A 24,607-nucleotide genomic window follows, 5' to 3' on the forward strand; every position below is an offset into this window, starting at 1 on the left:
TCTTTTCTTCTGTACTTTATGAACTGCAAAGACTCTCTACCAGGAAGTACAGTCCAATACATGAGAAATCTCCACTAACCTTCATGACATTAGTAGTGTTTCTCGACAAAACTAAATAAATTCAAAGGCATTCCTTAAACTTTGCAAGTTCTGACACCTTAAAAATGAAATTCATTTACTGATCATCACTGAACAAAAACCTATCTATCAAAATAAAATGACTTCTAAGTCACAGCTTGATGCAGAAGAGGATTTTTAGATTAAAATCAACGGGAGATGGATCTTCTGCATACTATCCAACAAAACAGCTCTGTGTTCTGTAGAACCATTCTGCGCACATACGCCAGCAATAAAAATCTAGTATTGCTTCAAATTCTAGATGCTGGTCTGAAGTTATCAGCAGCTTTACGACTGAGATATTTTCTTTTGTGAGTATTTGCTGAAATGGACGAAAATTCCCTTCCTGCTGTGCTGCTGAAGGGGATGTCCTGGATGCAGGAATGGGGAAGGCAGACAGGAACTGCAGAGAGGCACTGCTTCCCCACAGATGGCATGGACCTCCATTCTGAATGCAAATCAGATGGATGGGCTCATCATTCCTCTTGATGGGGAGCCACGAGAAGGAAATGAAAGTCACCACACAATGAGACTCGGGGAGATTCTCATGTCAAGCAGGACTGGCAGAGGCTGGCTTCTGGAACTCCCCCAATCTGCAGAAACAGCACTCACAGCTTCCCCTACACCCCCTTCATTTTCTAGAGAACATAAGATGCCCTCTTCTCATTGTTTCTACCTGTAAATGGAAGCTAGTTTTTGATCTCACCCATAGAAATGTGGCAAGATTGTTCCTGAATCTGTTTCCAACCAAAATATTTAGACTCAGATTTATAAAGAAGAAAGAATTTTAAGTCATTTAACTTCCATGCAAACAGCGCACGTTTCTCTGTATAGGCTGTCACTACTATAACAGGTATGCAAAGCTAAGGTAAGAAGAAACTAGAATGCACAAGACAAAAACACGAGGAGTGACAGACAGTCCACAGCTAGCAGGCAGCAGCAGCATACCCCATCCTACTCAACCTCAGAGGCCTGGGGAAATTCGCTCCTTGTGTTCTTCTCATTACTCTCCTTTGTCAGTAGTATTTCTGTAGATAAGGCAGCCGAGTGCAGGCTTACTCTGTGACTGCGGGCGCTGGTCAGAACCCACTTTCCATGGACAGTGGACTTGAGGTGAAAGAATGAGCAGTCAGAATCTGAACTCTACTCTGTGTTAGCTATGACTTAGGCATGTGGTTTGACAAACAGAATGAGTGCCCTAATCATATCAGCACTGTGTTCTCCAGTGGCAATCATTAGAAGTTTAGATTATCTGATATTCCATGAATTGAGAGGCTTGAGAATTGATACAGTTGAAAATTAATTTCACATGCTGCTTCTTCCCACTCATCCTCTGTCTCCATCCTAATTTTTTATTTCTTTAATACACATGCTTTCTCAGATTCTGCCAAGTCTCAGGTTTCACACTAATCTTCTGTTTATACTGAAGAGTAATTGGCATGGAGTAGGTAACCCAGTGATATATGCTCACCTGTGCTGCCCACAAATAGTTCAGCTTGGATAAATGCATACAATGCAACAATAAAATGCAAATTAAAGCAATTATTATATTACTATTATGCAAAAATCTTGAATAAATTAAAGTATTTTGCTTCAGATAAAAACACTAGTGATGGGCTTGAAGCTAAAGAGTAGGAGACCGACACCAACTACTCTTTACAGAAAACCCTATTATCTCCTCTGTTATTACTGCCATCATTGTCAAAATGTCGATTATAGAAGGTAGTCCATCAACACATGGAAGGGGAAAGCCGTCTCTACCTGTGCACAAAAAGCATCAGTGCGTACTGAGGCAGGAACAGTCTTCCTCTGCACCACATGATGGTGGGAATCATAGAACTGTGAAAACAGTAATGGCAAACTACCAAGAAGCATGACCCCCAAATGTCTTTTAAGAGATGAGCACTAACATTTTAGCACTGGATATGCAGAAAAGTGACTGAAGCACTTTTTTGTTTGTTTGTTTGGCTGGTTGGTTTAGTTTTTTTTTTTTTTTTTTTTTTTGGTTTTTCGAGACAGGGTTTCTCTGTGGCTTTGGATCCTGTCCTGGAACTAGCTCTGTAGACCAGGCTGGTCTCGAACTCACAGAGATCCGCCTGCCTCTGCCTCCCGAGTGCTGGGATTAAAGGCGTGCACCACCATCGCCCAGCAATATTTATTTACTTATTATGTATATGATATTCTGTCTACATGTATGCCTGCAGGCCAGAAGAGGGCACCAGACCTCATTACAGATGGTTGTGAGCCACCATGTGGTTGCTGGGAATTGAACTCAGGACCTTTGGAAGAGCAGGCAATGCCCTTAACCACTGAGCCATCTCTCCAGGCCCAAGCATTTAGTTTTATAGGAAAAGGCTTGCTTGTGTACCCTGGATGGCCTTGAACTCTCAGTAGTTCACCCTAGTCCAATTTCCCAAGTGCTGAGATTACACGTATGTAGCACTGTGCCAGCTCTATTGCAGCATATCTCAAGTGACAAACTGTCCCTAATATATACTTGCGTACTTGTTTTTATTTGTAATACATCTATGAACAGTTCATACTTTGTACCTTACACAGTATTTTACGAAGGCGATAGAAACGCCAGGCTACCTAAATGTGTTGGCATTCCTTTGCAAAGTACTGAATCATTAGCAATGAATAAATACACATTTTAAATAATATAAATTTAGAGATAAGGAGTGGAAACAATACAAGATTTAAAAAAGGAATTCTGCCCAGGTACAGTATCCCCAAGTTTCCACTTAATTTCTAGCTGATTTGTAGTTCATATTTTTCATAAGGATTAAAAGTCTCTTAAGAGATATAAAATGGAAGGAAATGGAATCAATTAAAAATAAATGATAAACAATTATAACAGAAAATGAAATAAGGTCAAGAGTTGCAAAATAAAGCCAACATACTTTACAAGTTTAATTTTTGGTGAGTAAAAAAATTTTAAGGAGATAACTCAAGTACAGAAACCTTACTAGTTATTCTACTCACTACTTATAAGATTTAAGTCCAAACCACCCAACTAAACAAAACAATTGCTTTTAAGTATTATGACATATTAAGCCAATTTTTTCTGCATAAAAGATACTAGCACAGTGTCACCAAAGATTATCAAGTACATCCTTAGAAATGATAATAACACTGTTTTCATAAGGCTGTTTCTTAAAATATCAGTTCACAAAAGTTGACATCATGATTCCACCACAGATTTTTCACTTGTTAGTTATATTCAGAGAATGGACAGTGGAGAGAGACCTACCAGTGTGTGACGCCAGAGCAGCTAATAAGAACAGCTCCCAAACATGTTGGAGAATATAGTTGAAGATGTGTTACATTTGCTTATGCTGTGGAACATTTGTTTAATGATGTAAAGCTGTGTTACTTTGCCTGCCTAAAACACCTGATGGTCTAATAAAGATTGCCAATAGCGAGGTAGGAGAAAGGATGGGGGGCTGCCAGGCAGAGAGAATAAGCAGAAGAGCGAGGTGTGAAAGAAGGAGGAGAGGAGGATGCGAGAGACCAGCTACCAGCCAGTCACAGAATAGGAAGGAAAGAAAGAAATACAGAAATAGAGAGAGGTAAAAGACCAGAGGCAAAAGGTAGATGGATAATTTAAGTTATGAAAAGCTGGCTAGAAACAAGCCAAACCAAGGTTGGGCATTTGTAAGTAAGACTAAGTCTCTGTGTATTTATCTGGGAGCAGGGTGGTGGGCCCCTCAAAGAGCAAAGAGTAAAAACAACCAAATCCACAACCAGCTTGTCCCACACTGGAGAGGAGAGAGGTGCACACCACACACAAGGACAACATTATTTTTAGTAGTAACTTTAGCTTTCTACTTCAACACATGGGCAAGCAGGTACTTAAAGTTCCAATCCACACAATTTTATCTTGCAAAATTTCCAGGGTGCACATATCTAGTCTGTTTAGGAACGTACAAGGCCTCTCTGTGTCCCTTCTACCTGAGGAGAGGGGCATTAGCTAACGGCACTAGGATCAAGAGTAAGACATGTTACCACCAACAGTCGTGGATCTGGTCAGAGAAGGCTGTAATAAAGCTTCTTCCTCATTAAATTGTTTCTTGAGTTCTTCAACAGACTCCAAGTGGAGCTGGAGAAACTCTGCTGTGGCTGCTGCTGCTGCTTCCTTAACAGGATCGATCATCCTCTCCAGAAGAACCAGGTCATCCTTGTGGACTTTCAAGCAAAGCTTTTCCATTTCTCGAATATTAGAGCGGAGTTGCTATGAATGAAAAAAAGAAATATTACCATCACCATCTCTCAAGGTAAGACCTATTTCTTAGAATAATTTGCTACAGTGGTTTTGAATGCAAATTAGTACATATTGTCTACCACAGAGGCATACAGTTTTTCAATTTCCCTCATCTCTCTTGGCTGGCCAAATCTAACATATTTAGAATCCATGCCCTCAAACTTTGAATTCATATAGTCATTTTTCCTTTATTACATGTGACTGCTACACTATAAATGCTGTACAACTAGCACTGTGGGACACATACGGAACTAAAATATTCTAAGGACCCACATGATCTGTATGGTTAGGTCACAGATATAATTTCTGATAAAAGTAAACAATTTCAAAATGAGTAAAGATAAAATGAAAAAAGAACCAACAAATCGAAAGATAGAAGCATGTAATAGAGGCTAAAAAGATGGCTCAGAAGTTATGAGCAGTAGCTGCTTCTAGAAGACCCAGGTTCAATTCGCAGCATTCACACGGCAGATAATAACCCTCTCAAACTCCAGTTCCAGAGGACCTGGTGACTTCTACTGGGTTCCATGTGTGCAGCATGCATGTGGTGTACAGACATACACTCTACACATAAAATAAAAATATTAAAAAAGCACATAAAGAACAAATGATATAAAAAATAATTATATCAAATATAAATTAAATTTTTTTATAAAATAAAGATTATTTTAAGATTGGATAAACAAACAAAAGAGATGCATTTAAACATAAAAACAAAATGGTTCAAATGAAAAGAGTAAAACAAAAATCACATAAACCCTAGCATCCCTCTCCCATGAATGACTACAGCAACATTACTGTCAGATAAACAGACTTTAAAGCTAACACATTACCAGAAATAGAGAACCACTTTATAATAAGATTCTCTTCAGAAATATATAACAACACAGATGGAATACATATCACACGAAAGCTGACAGAACTACAAATTGTTTCCTTTCTATATATATATGTGTGAGTTTGGATGTGTGTGAGTGCATGTGGTAACGAAACACATGCATTTGGAGGGCACAAATTTGATAGCAAGTGTCTTTCTTTGTAGTTCTTCTTCATTTTCTGAGGCAGGGTCTCTGACTGAACCTGGAGTACACTATTCCAGCGAGTCTAGCCAGACGGCTTGTTCTAGGCATTCCCTGTCTCTGCCGCCCAAGTGCTGTGGTGACAGGTGCCACCCTGCCTGCCTGTCTGTGGTCCTTATGCTTAAGTGGCAAATGCTTTATCCACTGAGCCATCTCCCCAGCCCAAAGTTTTAATTAAATTCAGTCATAGAAAAAGGTCTTAAAAATACATAGTAATTAATAAAACAAATGGCAAGGGTATATTAGGTATAAAGTGTTTGAATAAGAAAGTTAACACAGCTTGATATAAGTTGCTTAGAACATTAACCCATATACTAAAAATATAAACATAAAAAACAATGTTAAAGCAACTTTCACAAATTTCAAAAACAATGACTGCATGTACTCTGAGCATAATTAAGTTAAATTTGAAATCATTAATTAAAATATATCTATTTATATATAGAAGTAAGAAAGATATTTCTAAATAGTCTGCAAGTAAAGAAAGAAGTCACAATGGAAATTAAAATCCTATGGCCTGAATGCAAAGAAAAATAATACATATTAAAAGTTGTAGTGCTCCGTAAAAGAGTTAGGAGTATACTTCTCCAAAGATATATATATCTTTGAATAAGAATTGTCCCCATGGGCTCATATATATGAATGTTTAGTCGTCCAGGAGTGGCCCTACTTGAGAAGAATTAGGTGTGGCCCAGTTGGAGAAGCTGTTGTCACTTGGGGGTAGGCTTTAAGGTCCAGTGGCTCTCTTTTTCTTCCTCTCTCTCTCTTGCTCCTGCAAATCAGTCTTTCCAGAACCATGTCTGCCTACATTCGCCATGCTCCCCACATCATGACGGTAGACTAACACCCAATTAAATTCTTTCTCTTACAAAAGTTGCCTTGGTCATGGAGTTTCTTCACGGCAACAGAACACTGACTAATACATTCCCCTTTCCTTTTTCTTCTCTTCTGTCTTTTCCTTTCAAATGCTTGACAGAGCCTACACATGCTTTTAAATTTCCTAACAATTTGTGTTCCCTTACCCATGAGCAACCATCCTCTTCTCTATTCTAAGCCTCCCCTCCACGCAGTTGACATACACAGCTTTCTCTGGGCTTTTCTTTTATTTGAAAAACAAAAAAAAAGAATGGATACAAATTAGCAAGCTAAATATCCATCTCAAGAACCTGCAAGAAATACAAAAGCAAAGGCAAATGTAAAAAGGAGAGAAGGACACAGATGTGAGTAAAACTTAGACAAAGAAACGGGTACACAGATTAACAAAACAGAACTGCTTTTGGGAAGAGTTAAAACCCATAAGCTTCACAAAAGTTGTTTTAAAAGCAGACACAAATTACCAAAAGGGGGCATCACTACAAAATCTAAAAGAATTAAAACGATAATAAGAAATTATGAATAAGCCAGACGTGGTGGTGTACACCTTTAATCCCAGCACTCAGGAGGCAGAGGCAGAAGCAGATGGATCTCTAAATTCAAGGTCAGTCTGATCTACAAAGAGAGTTCTGGGAGACAAGGCTACACACAGAGAGACCTTGTCTTGAAAACAAAACCAAAAGGAATTTTGAATAAATTTATGTCACTAAGTTAGAAAAATTAGATAAAATGGAGAAATTTCTACAAAACTATAATTTATCAAACTGATAAAAATCAAAGCCTAAATGGTCACATAAAAATTAATTTTGTTTTTCTTGTTTTTTTGGGATAGGGTCTCATCTAGTCCAGGATTGCCTCAATTTTGCTATGGAGCCGACGCTGGCCTTGAGCTCCTTGATTCTCCTGTTTCTACCTCCTTCTACCTTCTAGAGATTGTAGGCACCTAGCTACTATTAAACAAATTAAATGTATATTTTTAAAAAATTCTCCTGCCTGTTCCTTCCCCTTGTTAAACAACAATCAACTAAATTGTTTTTAAACGACAAAACCCAAACCAGCAGAAACTGTGTCACTGGTTCGTCAGTTTTACCAAATATTTATAAGAAATTACACAAATTCCTCATGGGAAAGAGTCAAAGACTTGACACCAACAGTCAACAAGAAAAAGAAGCTACCCCCAGCAAACTCATGCAGTCCCACATAGTGAGTGAATAGGCCCACTTCAAAAGATGGGTTAGAAGACACTGTAACAGGCAACAACAGCATACTGCAAGCCCGTCCCAAAGACTCACTCTGCTTAATTCAGTCTATAATGTTCTGAAACAGGCTGAATCAAACTGCTGTCTGAAGGAGTCGCTTGGTGGCAAATTTAAACAGAGAAGATGGGAAGTGTTTGCCATAAAAGTCAGGATGGTGATGCCTCTGGTCAAAGGTGGTGGTAACCGAGATGAGGCCACAGGGCCTTCTAGAATGCTCGCAGCTCTCCATTTTGGTACATAAAGTGTACCAAATATACTAAGTGTAATTATTTAGGAGTATATTTATGGTTTAAGTGTTCTATAGTACATTTAATATGGTTCAGAGTTTAATGTTTCTAAAAAGGAAATTTATATTTATCTAAGTGATAACCAACCTAAGGTTGGTTATAGATATGATTATATCTATCTATCTATCTATCTATCTATCTATCTATCTATCTATCTATCTATCTATCTATCTATCTATCTAGTTGAAAACATGACGCAGTGGAAATCTAACCTGTGGAGGTATGTGAGTTATTAGCCCATGAATCTTTTTTCCTTCATTGGGTGGAAGAAGTAATGAAAGGACTACTTCTTGGAGTTGAATTCTGACCTACCAACATAAACCCATGATGTAGGGAGAAGCTCTGTGAGAAGGCACACATCAGCATGGAGTGACTGATAGTCAGCAAAAGGAATACTGAAGTTTGTGAGTCCCAGGAAAGTTAATTTTATCAGCTTCAAAGAAAAAAGCTGTATAATACCACAAGCATAAATGATTGTAATAAGATTTAAAAAGAAAGAAAGAAAGAAAGAAAGAAAGAAAGAAAGAAAGAAAGAAAGAAAGGGTTTCACCTTCTAAAAAGTGAACTTAAGACATTATAAGGGTAAATAAATCCCACATAAGAAAAGAAAGTGACATCTAAGGAATCAGCTATGATTGCAGTTTGGGGTGGGAAATTCAGAATCTTGAGACACTTACCAGAAGGGGGCAGGGAGGGAGGAAAGTCAAGTGAACCCAAGAGTGGTGTGAAACAAGGAGAATCATGCAAGTAAGAGCCCAGAATGAGCGGGGGCTGGTGGAAAAGTTAGGAACAATAAGAGGATATAAAAATACATGTACAGCAAGAACAAGAGAGAAGCCTTAGGCCCACTGCTTTGGGGCAGATGGTGTAATGCTAACAGATGATGAAGAGAGCAGAACCACTTAGCTCCTGTTTTGCTTTTGGTTCTGTATTGAGGAAAATTTCAAAATTGCAAGGGGGTAAGAAACATGCCCAAAGGAAATCTGTGTCACTACAGAGATGTGGACAGGGTTCACAAAGGAGTGGCTTGGTGTTGTCTCTGAAAAACCGTCGTAGGGAAGCAGGACGTACCAAACACAAAGCCCTCTTGGTCTGCACTTCGGCAGCAGCAGGACACCTCATCGTTTCCATATTTAACAGCACTGGGCCAAACTAGCTTTCACACTGGGTGAAAGCACGGGGCCAAGTGAGGTAGCAGCATCTGTCCTTCCCAGAGGGAGACAGCATGATGCCTTAGATGTCAATCGCCCCATCCTACCATATGCCAATTAGGACAGAGGTCAAAGATAAAGAGTCCAGATTAATCTCATAAATATTTTAAAGCAAAAAAAAATCAAGTTAAATTTCTCTGAACTCACAATAACCTAGAGTAACTTCCTTTCTATCCACACCAATTAGGAAGCTGCTTCTTACCTGCCATTTGCTTCCCCCCCTGCTCTCTCCCTGTTATTCCCTCCCTCTGAACTGTTGTCTGTTTGCCTCATTATCATCCCTTTCTATTGCTTCTCCCCCTACCCAAACACCCTTTTTGGAAATACAAAAGTAGAGCCAGTGTTCCCCTGCCTCCTAGTAAGATCATGAAAGGCAAACTTTACATTTACCGAGTCCTTGACTGGTTATATGTTTTTGCATCTGTGTAGCTTACAGAACTGGGCAGACTTCCTACAGGCAGTATCCCCCCAAATGAGCTCTGAAATCTCCTGACCAGTCTGCTCTCAACAAGTTCCATGTCTGTGGAGAAGAGGGGCTGAGGACATTTCTATAAAGGACATGTTGGTTCTCCAGTGACTTACACAGTTTCCAGCACATTCACTGCCTTGTAAAAATTGGCTACAAAAATCTTTCTTAATGCTAATATTCCTTACTCCAGAGAAGAACAATATTAAGCCTACTCTACTTGCAGTTTCAAAACCTTAGTGACTGGTTGGCTTATCCTGTTTTCCAAAGACAGCAGAGTCCTGAGACTAGAGCACTGGGGAGAAAAGAAACACTGTACCCCTGGAGATGCCCAGGAGCTACTGTTAAAGCAGTGCTCGGTGAGAAATGAATTAGAACCTCGAAGTGAGATGAGAAAGACTCATCTTAAAAGATTAAAAGAAATAGTGACAGATGACACACTACCACCAGAGACAGTAAACAAAGGCAGAGCATTGGGTGTCACTCAAAATGAAAACAGAAAAGGAAGCACCTTTTTAACAGCACTAGTCAGCTGTGCGGTGACAGTAAAGCAAAGGCACATGCATCTGGAGTTCTTGGACGAGGGAGGAAAGGGGACAGAAGAGCATACTAAGAAGGAAATAAAGGCAGAAAATTCTCCAAATCAATGCAACAGTAAACTGAGAGGTCAAAGGTGCTCAACAAACTGAAAGAACATGACAGAGAAGAAAATGCACCATGTCCAGTGAGAGTCCCCAAAGCTGTGACAAAAGGAGAGTGGCAAAGGCAATGGGAGGACACCTTACGAGGCACAAAGATGGGCTGAGGAAGATTCCACAAAACAATAAACAATCCAACTGTCCATTGACAGCTAAACAGATAAACTATGCTATATTCACATAATGCAATGCTATTCATTAATAAAAAGAAATTAAATATGGATACTTGGTATGGAAATCTAAATTAGTACTTCAATTATGAAAAATGGCACAGAGGTTCCCACACAAAAATGATTGCCCTGTGGTCCAGCATTCCACTTGAAGGTGTATATGCAAAGGAAATAAAATCAGTTTGTCAAAGTGGTTTCTGTCCTTCTATGCTATCCACAGCACTGTCTGCAAAGCCAACATATAAAGTCAATTTAAGGTTAGTCAATGGTGAGTAGGTAATGAAAACCTGGTGGCAGATATACAGAAAACTGGAAACTACACCCCCCCCCACCAAAAAAAAAGTAATAAAGCTTTTGGTTTGCAGTGTAGATGAGTCTGGAGGACACTATGCCAGGCACAGAAGGAGCAATGCTAAATGATCTTATTGACATCAGAATCTAAAACAGCTGCTCTCATAGAAGCCGAGTGTAGAATAATGGTTACCAGAAGCTGGGGGAGAGGATGAGGAAAGGGTAGAGAGGTTGTTCAACAAGCACAAAACTACAGTTCTAGTATGTTCTGGTGCTCTTGTCCAGCAGGGGAACTACACTTACCACACTTTCTGGTATGTGTCCGAACAGCTAGAGGATTGTGAATGCTGTCACCACAGCAAAATGACAAAAGTTTCAGGTGACAGAACTGCCTGGATGCATCACCACATCAACACACCCCCTTAAAACATCCTACTCGGGGCTGAAGAAATGGCTCACGGAGTAAGAGCACTGGATGCTATTGCAGAGGACCCGAGTTCAGTTTCCAGCATCCACATGGCTACTCACAACTCCAGTCCCAGGGATCCAATGCTCTCTTCTGGTCTCTGTGGCTACAGAATGCATATGGTGCACAGACAAACATGCAGACAAAACACCCATACTTATAAAAATAAATTCACTGAAAAAAATCACACTGCACAAATATGGACAGTTACATGTTGTTAAAGATAAACACTTTGCGCTGAGGATACAGTTTTGTAGTAGAGTACTTGTCTGGCATGTATAGTAAGGTCCTGGGTTCAGTCTCCAGAACCAGAAAAAAAGAATGAAATGTAAAATAAAAATAAAATCTCTTGATTCTTTCTCCCTGCCACTACCCCAAATACAAGATATATAGAAGGATTTTCTTTTCTTTTGCTTCTAACTTTTTCCAGTGTCTACAATAACACTGAGAAAATGGGGATGATAAAATATTTCTGTTCTTCTAATAGTAAGACCAGAAGGCAGGAATGCTAAACCCTGAAACGACAGGGTTTACACACATGAACCTAGTTCAATACCATCATGGCATAAACCAGTGGTGAGTGTTCCTATAATCCAGTACTCAGAGATGGAGGCAAAAGGATAGGGAATTCATAATCATTCTCACCCACATAGAAGTTCCAGGTCAGCCTGTGCAGAAGACCCCATCTGGTAATAATAATAATAATAATGATAATGATAATAATAATAAATCTGCAGAAATATGCACAAATTAAAGCGATGAGGCCATAAGGATAGCAAGCTTTAAAAAGGTAAGTTCATCAACTCAGTATTTAACAAGCTTTGCAATATACAAATATAAACTATAAACTATGCCCAAACTTTAAAAAAAACATATCCCCACCTGTTCAGATTAATAACTAAATTAATAACTAGCTCTCTTCTCCCACTTTATTCAGAAATATCTCCAAATTCCTGTCTAAAGCTTGGGTTACAGTCAAACATATACTTCTCTATATGGATGATAATTGTAAAAAGTAATTATTCTAAGTTAATTGAGAATTCTGAAAAAATGGCTAATTATGTATTTGATGATTAAAAGATGAGTGGCTATGCATATATTTGCCTTCATTAAATATTGATTTAGGATTCCTAATGTGTTTTTATAACATGCAATTTTGAGAGCAAATTGTGTACAGCAGAAAACATTTGGTATCATAATAATTAATCAGATTTCTTTACAAACACGAGCACAAGTCCAGTGGTAAACATTTAAATACCACAGCAAACACACTCTAGACATAGTATTATTTACTGCTAAGGGCTCCAGAGTCATAACTATTTAATTAAAATAAATCTGGACTATTTTTTATTTGCACTGTTTACCTCATAAAGGTTATTGATAGTAGTATGACATTACACAAGTTTTAGTATCAACCAGTACCAAAAATTTTATATATGGCCTCATATACCTATATAAACTAAAAACCAAGTATTAAAGATTGAAATCACAGCTGGGGCAGAGATCAGTAGAAGAGAACTTGCCTGGCTTGCATAGCACTCTGGTTCAATTTCTAGCATGGGGGTGGAGGGAGCAGGCAAGGAGACTAAAACGTCAAAGGGGAAAAAGGACTTAATTCATTTATTCAAGTATTTAATGAACATCTGCTATTATGTGTTAAAGGCCATACTTTAGTGCCTATCTAGTTGAGTTAACAGTAAGAGATTATAGAGAAAATATGATTAAACACGGGAATCGGGTCTCACTATGGCAGTGGTTCTCTGATGTGGGAGGGTCTTCTGTTTTGTGTTGATTTTATTCGTTAATAAAGAAACTGCTTTGGCCATTTGATAGGCAAATGGTCTTAGGCGACCCTGTGAAAGGGCCATGACCCAGAGACTGAGTACCACTGTGCAATGGTGTCTAACTAAGCCACTAGAGCACTGAGACCTGGACTCCTCCTACACTGTCACTTACTGCTTCAACAACAAGTCTCTCAAGTTCCTTTAAAAATATTTTTTAGACAAGCACTAAATGTCTCTGTTCTTCTGGTTTCTTTTATCTAAAAAAAAATACCTACTATCCAGAATCCAGACAGCTAATTTTTATAACACATTTCACAGCTATTCATATACTGACTTTACTCTTCCAGAAGCTCTAAACCTCTACACAGATACTGAACTGATGACTTGTATTGTCACCCTGCTGGGATCCCTCAAGGCAGAAACTGAGAGATACTTTTTATAACTTCTGCTATCAGTCAGTGTTCCCACTGTGTGTTAAGATAGAGAGGAGAGACAAGAGACAGTTTTTCAAAATATTTAGTTTAGGACTGTGGAGACGGCTCAGTTGGCAATGTGCTTGTTATGCAAGCATGGAGAGATGAGTTCAGATTCCCAGCAGACACATGAAAAAGTCAGACACAAAGCATGTGCCAGGGAGCCAGCACTAAGGAGGCAGAGACAGGACGATCCCTGTAGCTCGCTGGCCAGAGACTCTAGCCAAATTTTGGCAGGCTCCAGGTCAGTGAGAGACTCAGTCTCAAAAAATAAGGTGACTGAGAAAGACACCAGACAATGACCTCTGGCCTGCACACACATGCACATCCAAAATATTCATTTTATGCTTTTATATGACAGGTCAGAAAACTGGATAAAAGTAATATGATTACATAATCCATCTAAAACTAACTTACTGAATATCTGCTGCTATTATATAGGCCGTGTAGGATCTTGGCACATATGACTGACACTCTTACAATCATCCCCAGAGTTAGGTACCATTATGCTAATTTGATGAGAAAACTTAAGTTCAGAAATTGTATGTAACTTTCTTAAAGCAAACAATTGCAAACATGATATAATCTATTAGAAATGTATAATTTGAATACAGTATAATGACATTTTACATTCAGAAAAATAGAAAAACAGAAGGGAAGTGGACATAAAGTCCCACCCTTAACCAAGAAGCTATTTGCAATTGATACCTGCTGGCAAAGGGAAAATCAGTTTTCCCACAAGAAAGCATCACTGGGTGTATCAACCACTGCCCAGGGCAGGCCCCATGACCAGAAGTTACTGGCTAACACAAAATTGACTCCATGTTTTCTGTGTGTCTTTTATTTAGTTTCATTTTCTTCGTTTTTCTCTTACTGGAATTTTTTGAGAGAGAAAATATAAAGTCTAGTTGGTAGAGAGGTGAGAAAGATCTGGGAAAGAGTTGAGGAAAGGGAAGCAATATGATCAATATACTGTATTAAAAAAATTAAATAAAAGAATTATTTTACAGGAGTTGTTGTGTTTTATATAGTGTTTAAATTATTTTTGTATTTTAAGTGTGTGTGTATGAGTACACATGCATATGCACATATGCAGTCAGAGAACAACCAGTTCTGGCAGCTGGTTCTCCCCTTCAGCCATGAAGGGTACAAGTGTCACTAAGGTCATCAGGCTTGGTAGCAAATGCTTTTGCTCACTGAGCCATCTCTCTGGCATTAAGTTGCAATTTTAAAAAGATATATTTAAACAACCTTTTTGTGTTTTTTTTCTTTTGGATTCTTCCTTTTTTGTTTTGTTTTTATTTTTTTCAAGATAGGGTTTCTCTGTAGCTTTGGAGTCTGTTTTGGAACTCGCTCTGTAGAGCAGTCTGGCTTCGAACTCAAGAGATCAACTTGCCTCTGTCTCCTGAGTTCTAGGATTAAAGGCGTGAGTCCCCCCCGTCACCCCTCCCCTCTGACTCTTGACTTTTTCAAGTCAGGTTTCTCTGTGAGGCCCTGACTATCCTGAAACTTGCTCTGTAGATCAGGTTGGCCTCGAACTCAGAGATCCACCTGCCTCTGCTACCTCAAGTGCTGGGAGTAAAGGTGTGCGCCGCCACCACCACCAGGCTGAACAAGCTTATTTTTAAGCAACTCTTTTTTCAAGTGGTAGGTCAGATTTTAAAAAAAATGCAAGTAATCAAAATAAAATAGGAATCTGAAAATATGGTTATACTATAAGACAAAAAAAACGAGTCTCAAAAAGTTGAACCAGGAAAGAAAATCCAAAGGCATTACAAAATATCGTTAGAAATAATAAGACTTTAAAAGTAATTGGCTATAAAAATCTATTTTGAAAACTAACTATATTTGTACATTAACCAAAAATTAAAAGAAAGTCAACACACACACACACATACACACACGCTATAAAGTATCTAAGACCAAATGAATTAGTACCCTGTACAGTGGTGTGTATTATTATTACTAGGGCTCAGGAGACAGACTAGGATGGTTAAGAGTTTGGGGCCATCCTCAAAGCTATAGTTGGTTTATGGCCAACCTGAGCTACATAACATTTTGTCTCAAAAACAAAATTAATGAAGTAGTTTGAAACAAAATCTTGTTTATGAGTATGGAGAAAGTTATTTGTACATGATACCAAAAGCATAAAACATAAAAGAAAAGGTTGAAAAATTAGATCACATGAGAAGTCCTTTGTCTTAAAAGACAAGTCAAATTGAGAAGGTGGGTTTTACAGAAGCCTAATTCAGATAAACCTGGAAAACCTATAACTTGTCTCTAAAAAAAAAAATATTTTTTAAATCACAAACTAGCCATGAACAAGCCTATATGCTAAGTCCAGAGCAGAGATGAATACAGTAAGCAAACACCAGAATCTAACAAGTTTGATCTCATTACTTCAATGGCACCCATAAATCTCTTATACCAGATGGAGGCCAATAATGTCAACATGGTTTTAAAAATCAGTACACAAATTCTCTGATACAGTCAATATATCAAACAAATCATATGATTGTTAGTAAAACATTAAACAGTCAAGACGGTAAGAAACACTAGTCATAATAATCTCATTAACATTAGACCACTGGACCCACACTAAATCTCGATGGCGTGTGGGATCTGGGAAGAGTCGAGTGCCACCTCTTCCTTAGACCTGTAATCTAGTTACCATCTAGTATAACATAGAGACAAGTTGTATTTCCATCTCAATCTCAAACCAATCTGCTTTTCTCCATCTTATTTGAAGCTACTGTCTATTCCTTGCACTTCTGGAATCTTTTCTAGGGACATCTTGCATTCAGTCCATACAATCTTAATTTTCACTATATTACAGCTATTCTAATTTAAATATATGTTTATATATCTCTATCTATATATATCCATTTGTGCCTATGTGTTTGTCTTATGTGTGTCAAATGTGCTTGAGTGTGAGGTAAAGAACAACCTCTGGTGTTGGTTTTTGCCTTTCACTGTTTTGCAAGGTCTCTCTTGTTCACTGATACACTGAGTTATTCCGACTAGTGAGCCTAAAATCTTCTAGAGGACTTGCCTGTCTTTGCTTTCCATTTTGCTGTAAGAATGCTGGAACCACGGACATGCACTATGGTGTCTAGCTTTCTATATGGGTTCTGGGAACTGAACCCAGGTTCCCAGGCTCGTTTTTAACCACTGCGCCATGCAATCTGAGTTCCCACATTCAGTGAAACAAAGACTGGCAACCCTTTTTGTAGGACCAGGTAGTGCACAACTTAGACTCTGCGGCGATATAGTCTCTGTAGCAACTATTCAGTTCTGCATTTGAAATGTAAAAATAGTCAACAAACAAACAGCCAGCTGTCAGGCCAGGGCAGCCTGGGAGTTACAATAGTGTGTGCACACATTTGTACATGTTGAGTACGTGTGACCCTTTGTGTGGGGCAGAGGTCAGCATCTGTTGGGTGTCTTCCTCTATTCTCTTCCTTATTTTCTGAGACAGGGTACCAAGCTCACTGAGTGTCTAAAGTGGCTAGACAGCAGGTTCCAAGGATCTGCCTGTCTTCACTAAGGTCAAGATGCATGCCACACCTGACTGACCTTTTACACATTTTACATGTGCTGGGGATCTGAACTCAGGTTTTCATACTTGCCCAGTGGTCACTTTACCTACTGAGCCATCTCCTCAGGTCCCACAACAAAATATCTTCAAATATTCAAGAGAGAGGAGAGAGACTATGAGAATGAATTAAGGCTAGGTGTGGTAGCTCACACTTACAGCCCCTGCGCTTGGGGGCTGTCAAGAAGATGCCATAAGTTTGAGGACACCCAGGGCTACAAAGTGAGTTCTTGGCCAACCTGTGCCCAAGTGAGATCCTGTCTCAAAATACAAATAAAGAAGCAAATAAATAAATAAAATTTCACAGAACTAAAGAAAATTAATTTTGAGATGGAAATGATAAGATACAACACAAAACACATTAAAAGTTCAGAGTACTAGGGATAAAAGGAGCACAAAAGGCCCCAAGGAGGAAAAAGTCCATTGCAAAGACTGGGGAATCAGGTGATTCAGATTTTGAAAAAAATCACACAAAGAGTTGGAAAGCATTCATGCTTGAAAGTCAGTTCCAAAGGGAATTCTACACCTGGTGTAACTACAGTGAGGGCTGTAGACACACAGCTACTTAACCCTTTACCTCTGTGTGCTAACCAACACAATGGTGGAGGGAAACTAAAGATCCATGAAAACTCAGAGTTCCTGCATAGACACAGGGAAGGTGCAGGGCAGTAGCTATGCATCAGACAGAGTCCACACTGGAACTGAGCGATGAAGGGCTTAGAGAGAGAGAACTTCCAAAATAAAGAACGGGACAGATAGATCTAAACTCATGAAAATATCATTGACAGCAATATGATAAGACATGTGGAACATCTTTTTTAAATGTCTTTTTAATGTGGAACATCTTAACAGAACTCAAAAATACACAGACAGAAAGCCAGGTAATTAAAAATAAGGTTGTTATTAACTTCAAAAAAAAAGTAAAGGTCTGGACTGTATTTCACTATTTGATTTGGCAGAAAATAATGTCCTTATAATCAAAATAATGAGGTGCTGAGTACTAACTGAACCAAAGACTGCACATATGCAATTATACAGGAGAAGGGAGGCAGGAGAACAAAGTGGAAAGCTAGGGCTCCACCCACACGGCAGGGGGGAAGAGATGGCGTCAAAACCACACAGCTACATGAGGTCGTCAGTAATAATGAGGAAACACGGGAAGGGAGCCAAAGGCCTCACAGTGGATAAGATAGAGAACCGTAGGATTCTGCCTCTACTGTACTGCTCTTAGAGAATTATGGACTTATTTAGTGTGGGTGTGCCTGAGTGCCAGAGCACACGCGTGCAGGTCACAGGACAACCAGCTGGAGTCAGCTCTCTCCTTCCACCTTGGGTCCTGGAGATGGAACCTGGGCTCTCAGGCTCGGTGGCCAATGCCTTTTACCTGATGAACCACCTCACAGACCCTGAATATAACACTATTTCCAAAGCTAGTTTAAAATAATTAGAACTTATTTTTTTAAAGTAAATAACTAAATATGGATAATATATTTCATAGATAGAATTCTGGAACTCTCAAATTATAGCTGCTGGTGTCTTACAAGCACAGCTGCATAACCTATATGAAGAATACACACAATTAAGAAATGTTTGCTCAAGGGATATTTAAAAAACTTTTACCCTTCAAAGTAATTTTTTTAAAAATGTTTAAAACTGTAAGTAACATTATGTTAACCAACCAATTAATTAATACAACCTTGGGAAATACTGTGAATTTTGTAAGGTTTTTGGAAAATGCATTGATTGTGAAAATATAAGTTAATTTGTTATTCCTGAAGGAAAATTAGGTAACATGAAAGGTGACTCAGCAGTTCCTGGTAAAACAGCAAGAAATACACAAAAATGGGTCAGCTGGGAAGGAGTAAGCTCAACACCCCTACCTCAAAACCCACAAGTCCTAAACATCCCGAAACCTGCCACTTTCCAGCCAGTGTGATGCCACAGCTGACCTCATGAGATGGAATCAAACATGGGTGCACTAAAAATCCTGCCATGGCCTCAGGAGCGTGTGGAACGGAAATAGACTTTGTCTATGCTTGTCTCGTCTCAGACATCTTGAAATGTGTATTTTAGACAAAGGCTCATTTCCCCAAGACTGTCTTTTTTATAGATTTGCCATACACAGCAGCCTTACCTGAACAGTGCGCCCTGCATTGATGTGTTCTTCATGCAATTTGTCCCAAATTCTGCACCGCTGATACTATTCAACAAAAAACAAAAAATAGGGAAAGTGAGTGCTGAGTTTTACATCATGAGACCATGTCCAGTTACCACAAAGCCCTTACTCATCTACTCAAACATAAGAGGCAGGGAAAACCATAATTTTTGTAATGATAATTATCTTTCTGAAGGCTTTTAATATTACATTTTTTAAATTGAGAACTAATAGTAAACAATAACACAAAATACTATCAGATCAAATTACTTTAAAAAAAACAAAATAAAGGTTTTGTCTATGTACAGATTCTCTGGGGAAGGAAAATACAGAGAATGAGGATATAGAAGAAACTGGAAGATGGACAGGACTCCTTCTCATGCATCCTTAATATGTATGAAGAATTTTAGTTATTTGTTAGTAGAATGATGTTAACTACTTAAAACTAAGATAAAAATTTAAAAAGCAGGCAGAAAGAAAAATCTGCTTGAAGAGCAGAGGGACAAGGACAAGAGTGACAGAAGCCCCTGAAGAACAGGACAAGTCAGAGCCAATGGACAACATGCAAGCCACAGAGAAGAGACACAGCTCAACATCCACCACCCAGGGAAGTGAAGGAGAAGCGTAGACACATGCGCAGCAGCTGACCCTATCACAAGACATTATGAGAAATGCTGATGGTACCTGACATAACTCATTCTCCACAAAGCAACGGGGAGTATAGACAAATGGTAAATACACAGATAAATATCAACTTTTTAATTATTTCTCAACTCTTAGGCTAGCAAGATGGTTCAGCAAATGGGTGCTAAGTCTAACTACCTGAGTTCCATCTCCAGGACCAACTCCTGCAGGTTGTCCTCCAACTTTCACATGCCAACATGGCAACGTGACTGCACACACACACTATAAGTGTGTATATTCTGAATCATGAGGCAGGTGCTAAGAAGAAAGCCACACAGATTACATCATACTTAGTGGAGAAGGCCCCTTCTCTAAGATGGGAAAGAAGATGAAAATACCATCTTCCCAGTGGCAGTCAGTAAGACACTGGAAACTCTAGTCAGCACTATAGGGCAGAACAAAGACAAAAGAAGAAATGAAGGGAGGGATGAAAAAAGACAGGAAGAGATATGGAGGAAGTGATGGAGAGGGGGAACATGGAGGAAAATCAGAAAGGAAGCTCCCTTCATAGGTGCCATGACTAACTACACAGAAAATACTAAACAATCTACAGAAAAGCTACACAGCATTGGCAGATGGACCAGTGGCTAAGGGTCATAAAGTGAGGATTACTTACAAATTGAAGATAATATCTACTCCAAAGTACAGATAAGAGTAGCTGCCTCACCTTGACTACCAAATATTAAAAATACAAAACAGGAACAAACATGAAGGGCAACAGGAATGTTCTGAATCTAATATATTAGAAATTACTGACAGGCAGCTCACTAATTACATACTCCACTTTTGAGTAAATACCTAGTGCATATATTTTTCCATATACTTGTATGTGAGTCGTGCATATGTGCTTACCTTTGTATGACTGTACATGTCAGGAGGTGTGAATGTGTGTTCACGAGTGTGTAGAGGCAAGATATTAACGTAAGTCATTGTGGTGGTTTGTATGTCTACCTCAGTTATTCTCCACTGTATTTACTAAGTCAGGGTCTCGAGCTTAACCTGGAGCTTGTTGACTTAACTAGTCTAACTAGTCAGCTTGCCTTGGTGTGCTGGCTAGTTTTTATGTCAATGTGACACAGCTGGAGTCATCTGACAGGAGGGGATAGCAAATGAAAAAAAAAATCCCTTCATTTGATCATAAGCTCAGACTGGAGGCAAGCCTATAGAACATTTCCATAATTAGTGATTGATGTGGGAGAGCCAGCCCATTGTAGGTGAGGCTTGCTCTGGCCTGGTGGTCCTGGGCATCATAAAAAAAAGCAGGTAAGTCTGCTGGCAAGCAGCACTCTTCCATGGCCTCTGCTTGAGTTCCTGTCCTGACTTCCTCAGTGATGGACTGTGACCCACAAACACAGGCTAAAGTAAGCCCTCTCCTCTCCCTTGCTTTTGGTCATGATCGTTATCACAGCAACAGAAACCCCAACTAAAACTCCTGGAAATCCCATCTCTGCCTCCTCAAGTTTTGAGATTACAAGCAGACCGCCATACCTGCTTAACTTTTATGTGGGTGTTGGGGACCCAAATTCTGGTCCTCATACTTTTTTGGCAAGCACTTTATTTATTGAGCGATCTCTCCAGTCTCATCATATAATATCTTACTCTTTACAATGATCGTATGCAGTTATAATTTCACCATCATAACTGGAAACACTTTGTTTCAAATAGTAGAGCATGGAAGCTAAGTCTGTAAAGGTTAAGGCTCCTGCATAGTGAAGTCTTTATGTCTGACGCAATGGCATCAATAAGAGCACCCTCCATAGGAACCTGAGCTAGGAGCTAACAAAATACAAAGCTTGAATGGCAGCAGATGGTAAGATGCATGCTTGCAGTCTCAGCTAGTGAGATGGCTGAGCAGACAAAGGTGCTTGTCCCTAAGCTCAAGACCTTAATTTAACTTCTAGGAGCCACAACATAGAAGGAAGAGAACTGACTTCAAAGGTTGTCCTCTGACCTCCACATCTACAGTGTGGAGGTATGTCCACACACATACACATAAAGAAATAAATGTGAAAAAACTAAAAACAAAACAAACAACAATACTTGACCTGTAAAGCTACTATAAGACTAAGTGCTATGACAAGAAAACTTGTAACAGAACTCTCAATAAAGGAAAGCAGCAGCCTTTTCTACTGCCGTCTTTATTTGCTCACTTATCAAAGAGACTATAGAAGAGATTGCTGTCTCAATGCATTATCTCTTATTATAGTGAGTTATAAGAAAATAAAGAATAAAATAATTCAGTTTGCTACTGCTTACTATTCAATTTTATGTGAAATTAGGATATACTGTGAAAGCTATTATCCCAAATATTTGATGTGGGAAGGGGGAGCAGAGTGATATACTAATATGTGGGAAAAACCCCTATAGAAGCAACCTTTAAACTTGTAGTTAAGTTTGGGCTGCTGGCTACCATCTCTAAGTGGCTGGTTTTGCGCAAGATGGTCTTTGTCTAACCGCACAGCAGGACAGGCAAGTGGATTAAGGAAGAACCTCGGCATTATGCTTTGGGTCACTACATACAAAAACACAAACTTTAAAGTGGCTCCAACAAAAAACACACTCCCTACGTCACACAGAAAGTAGCCAGGAGTGTGGCAATCATCCCAGGGTGGTTCAATACAGGCACTTACAAGGTCATCAAGTGCCAGGTTCCACCTTCTGCACTTTCAAAAAGGCCCTCAGATTTGTCTCCTAATGCAGTAGGGCTGGCTATACTTCCAATACAACAGGAAGACATAACCAGACCACTAGAAGAGAGAGGACTGTTTCCCTACATGTGTATCTCTTTTAAAGTAGGAAAATATTTCTGGAGGTTTCCAAATTCCTACCAAGATTTTGTCAAGACTTACTGGCCAGAACTGCAAGATGTGCCTATAGCTCCCTGATAACCAAACATGGACAAGAGCTGAATTATCACATTCATCACACCCAGTACTATTTATCATCACCTGAGTTTGGTAAAGGAAACAGTCACAGGATGGAGAGGAGGGTTATACTGTAATTACAAATTAACAAACAAATAAATATGAACAAATACATACTAAGTCAGTCGTCTTCTTTCATTTGGTACTGCTGGGTTCAAGCTGCTGTCTAGTTCATGCCGCCCATTTCACACTATTCATAAGCTACCTCTCATCATTCTTGGATTATTATTATTTTTTTTTTTTTTTTGGTTTTTCAAGACTGGGTTTCTCTGTGGTTTTGGAGCCTGTCCTGGAACTAGCTCTTGTAGACCAGGCTGGTCTCAAACTCACAGAGATCCGCCTGCCTCTGCCTCCCAGAGTGCTGGGATTAAAGGCAGGCGTGCACCACCACCACCCCGCCTCTTGGATTATTTTTCTATCTTGTTTCCTTAACTAAACTGCAAACTTCTTGGGAATTGAAAATCTATTTTTGCATATCATTCAAGGCTAGAAATCTAAGAAACAGCCAATACTAAAGACCCATAAATACTTACGGAAAGCTAATATTTATTTCCTGTAATAAATAATCTCGTTTCTCATTAAACCTGGTAGATTGAATACAAATATTCACTTCTGTTCTTTTCCAAAATCCCATGAAAGGACAATAAAGAATGTTAAGAGGTAAAAATTCACAAGAGCAATAAGAACACAATAGAAGACACCAACAGACAAAAGCTTCCAGCCAAACTTCAGAAGCTGGAAAGAATATAGACACACTGTAGCAGATACAGCAGAGCACAGAGAGCAACAATCTGAGCTTGTAGAGGTGGCTGGAGGGGAGAGATACACAGAGGTCACAAAGGCTGGACATCCAGAAATACTAGGTGCAGGTGACCAGTTAAAAAGTGTGGTAGAAAAAAAAGCAGGTTTAGTGGGAGGCTTACATAAGCCACACACAGTTACATCATCACTGCCCTGCCCCATGATCACAGAAGGTAACCCTCTCTGCAGGGACCAACTAGAGAACCTGGAGCCTGGACTCCAGGCCTAACAGGAGCAAAGAGAGGATACTGTACTTAAGCAGCCTGGACTTGGAGTGGTGGTGAGCCTGTCATCTTCTTTGCTCACTTTCCTTCTCTTAGGTCAGATGGATGGTCACATAATGTACAGTATACTTACCCCTCTTAGCTCCCCACAACCCCACTTCATCCCTGCTACAGCATCGCCTCTAATAAAATAACTCCAACAGATAGACTGGGGTTAAAACAAAGATGTTAAATCTGTAAATGTTAAGGTCTACTTCACAGGGCTGTGTCAAGATAATGTGTTTAAATACAAGGTGATGACATCAATCAGCACACTTCACAGGAAGCACCAGAGCTGGGATCTGAACAAAGAACAAAGCTTGAATGGAGGTAAATGATGGGGTGCATGTCATTAACAGATGTAAGACAGAAAGCAAAATTACTCAGGGCCATACTTCCTCTACCTTCTTTACTGAGGAATTCACCTTCAAAATAGAAAGAGGCTAATAAGATCATTAGGAGGAAAATGAAGCTGGGTTGGATGGAGCATGCCTGCAGGTAATGGAAGACTTCCATTACCATGAGATGAGATGGAGGCAAACCCAAGGCAAACAAACCCCACCTTATCTGATAAGCCATTTGGGGGTTTTCAATCCTGTGTGTACATCCCTTACAGTAAGTTTCTTCTTAGATCCCAACAATATGAAACAAAGAAAATTGTGTTCCAAGTTGGCTATCTTGTAGCTATTTACTGTGCTTTAGCTAAGAGGCATTAGCTAAGAAAACTGAATGTTAGGCCTCAAACTC

At 39.2% G+C, this 24,607-nt stretch overlaps 1 protein-coding gene across 2 annotated transcripts in view; it reads right to left on the reverse strand.

Annotated features, from left to right (window-relative positions):
• The window catches only part of Stx17 (syntaxin 17), a 46,201-nt gene that overhangs the window by 12,588 nt on the left and 9,006 nt on the right, over nt 1-24,607 (reverse strand). Inside the window, exons 3-4 of one of the 2 annotated variants that reach the window (XM_075967248.1) lie at nt 19,168-19,233; nt 4,126-4,351 (exon numbers count right to left, since the gene is read on the reverse strand). In XM_075967248.1, coding sequence (XP_075823363.1) covers nt 4,126-4,351; nt 19,168-19,233 — 292 coding nt within the window. The remainder of the gene's footprint in view (nt 1-4,125; nt 4,352-19,167; nt 19,234-24,607) is intronic. The other variant, XM_075967249.1, reaches the window with a different exon arrangement.

Source organism: Microtus pennsylvanicus, chromosome 3, assembly GCF_037038515.1.
Source record: "Microtus pennsylvanicus isolate mMicPen1 chromosome 3, mMicPen1.hap1, whole genome shotgun sequence".
NCBI classification, from domain to species: Eukaryota; Metazoa; Chordata; class Mammalia; order Rodentia; family Cricetidae; genus Microtus; species Microtus pennsylvanicus.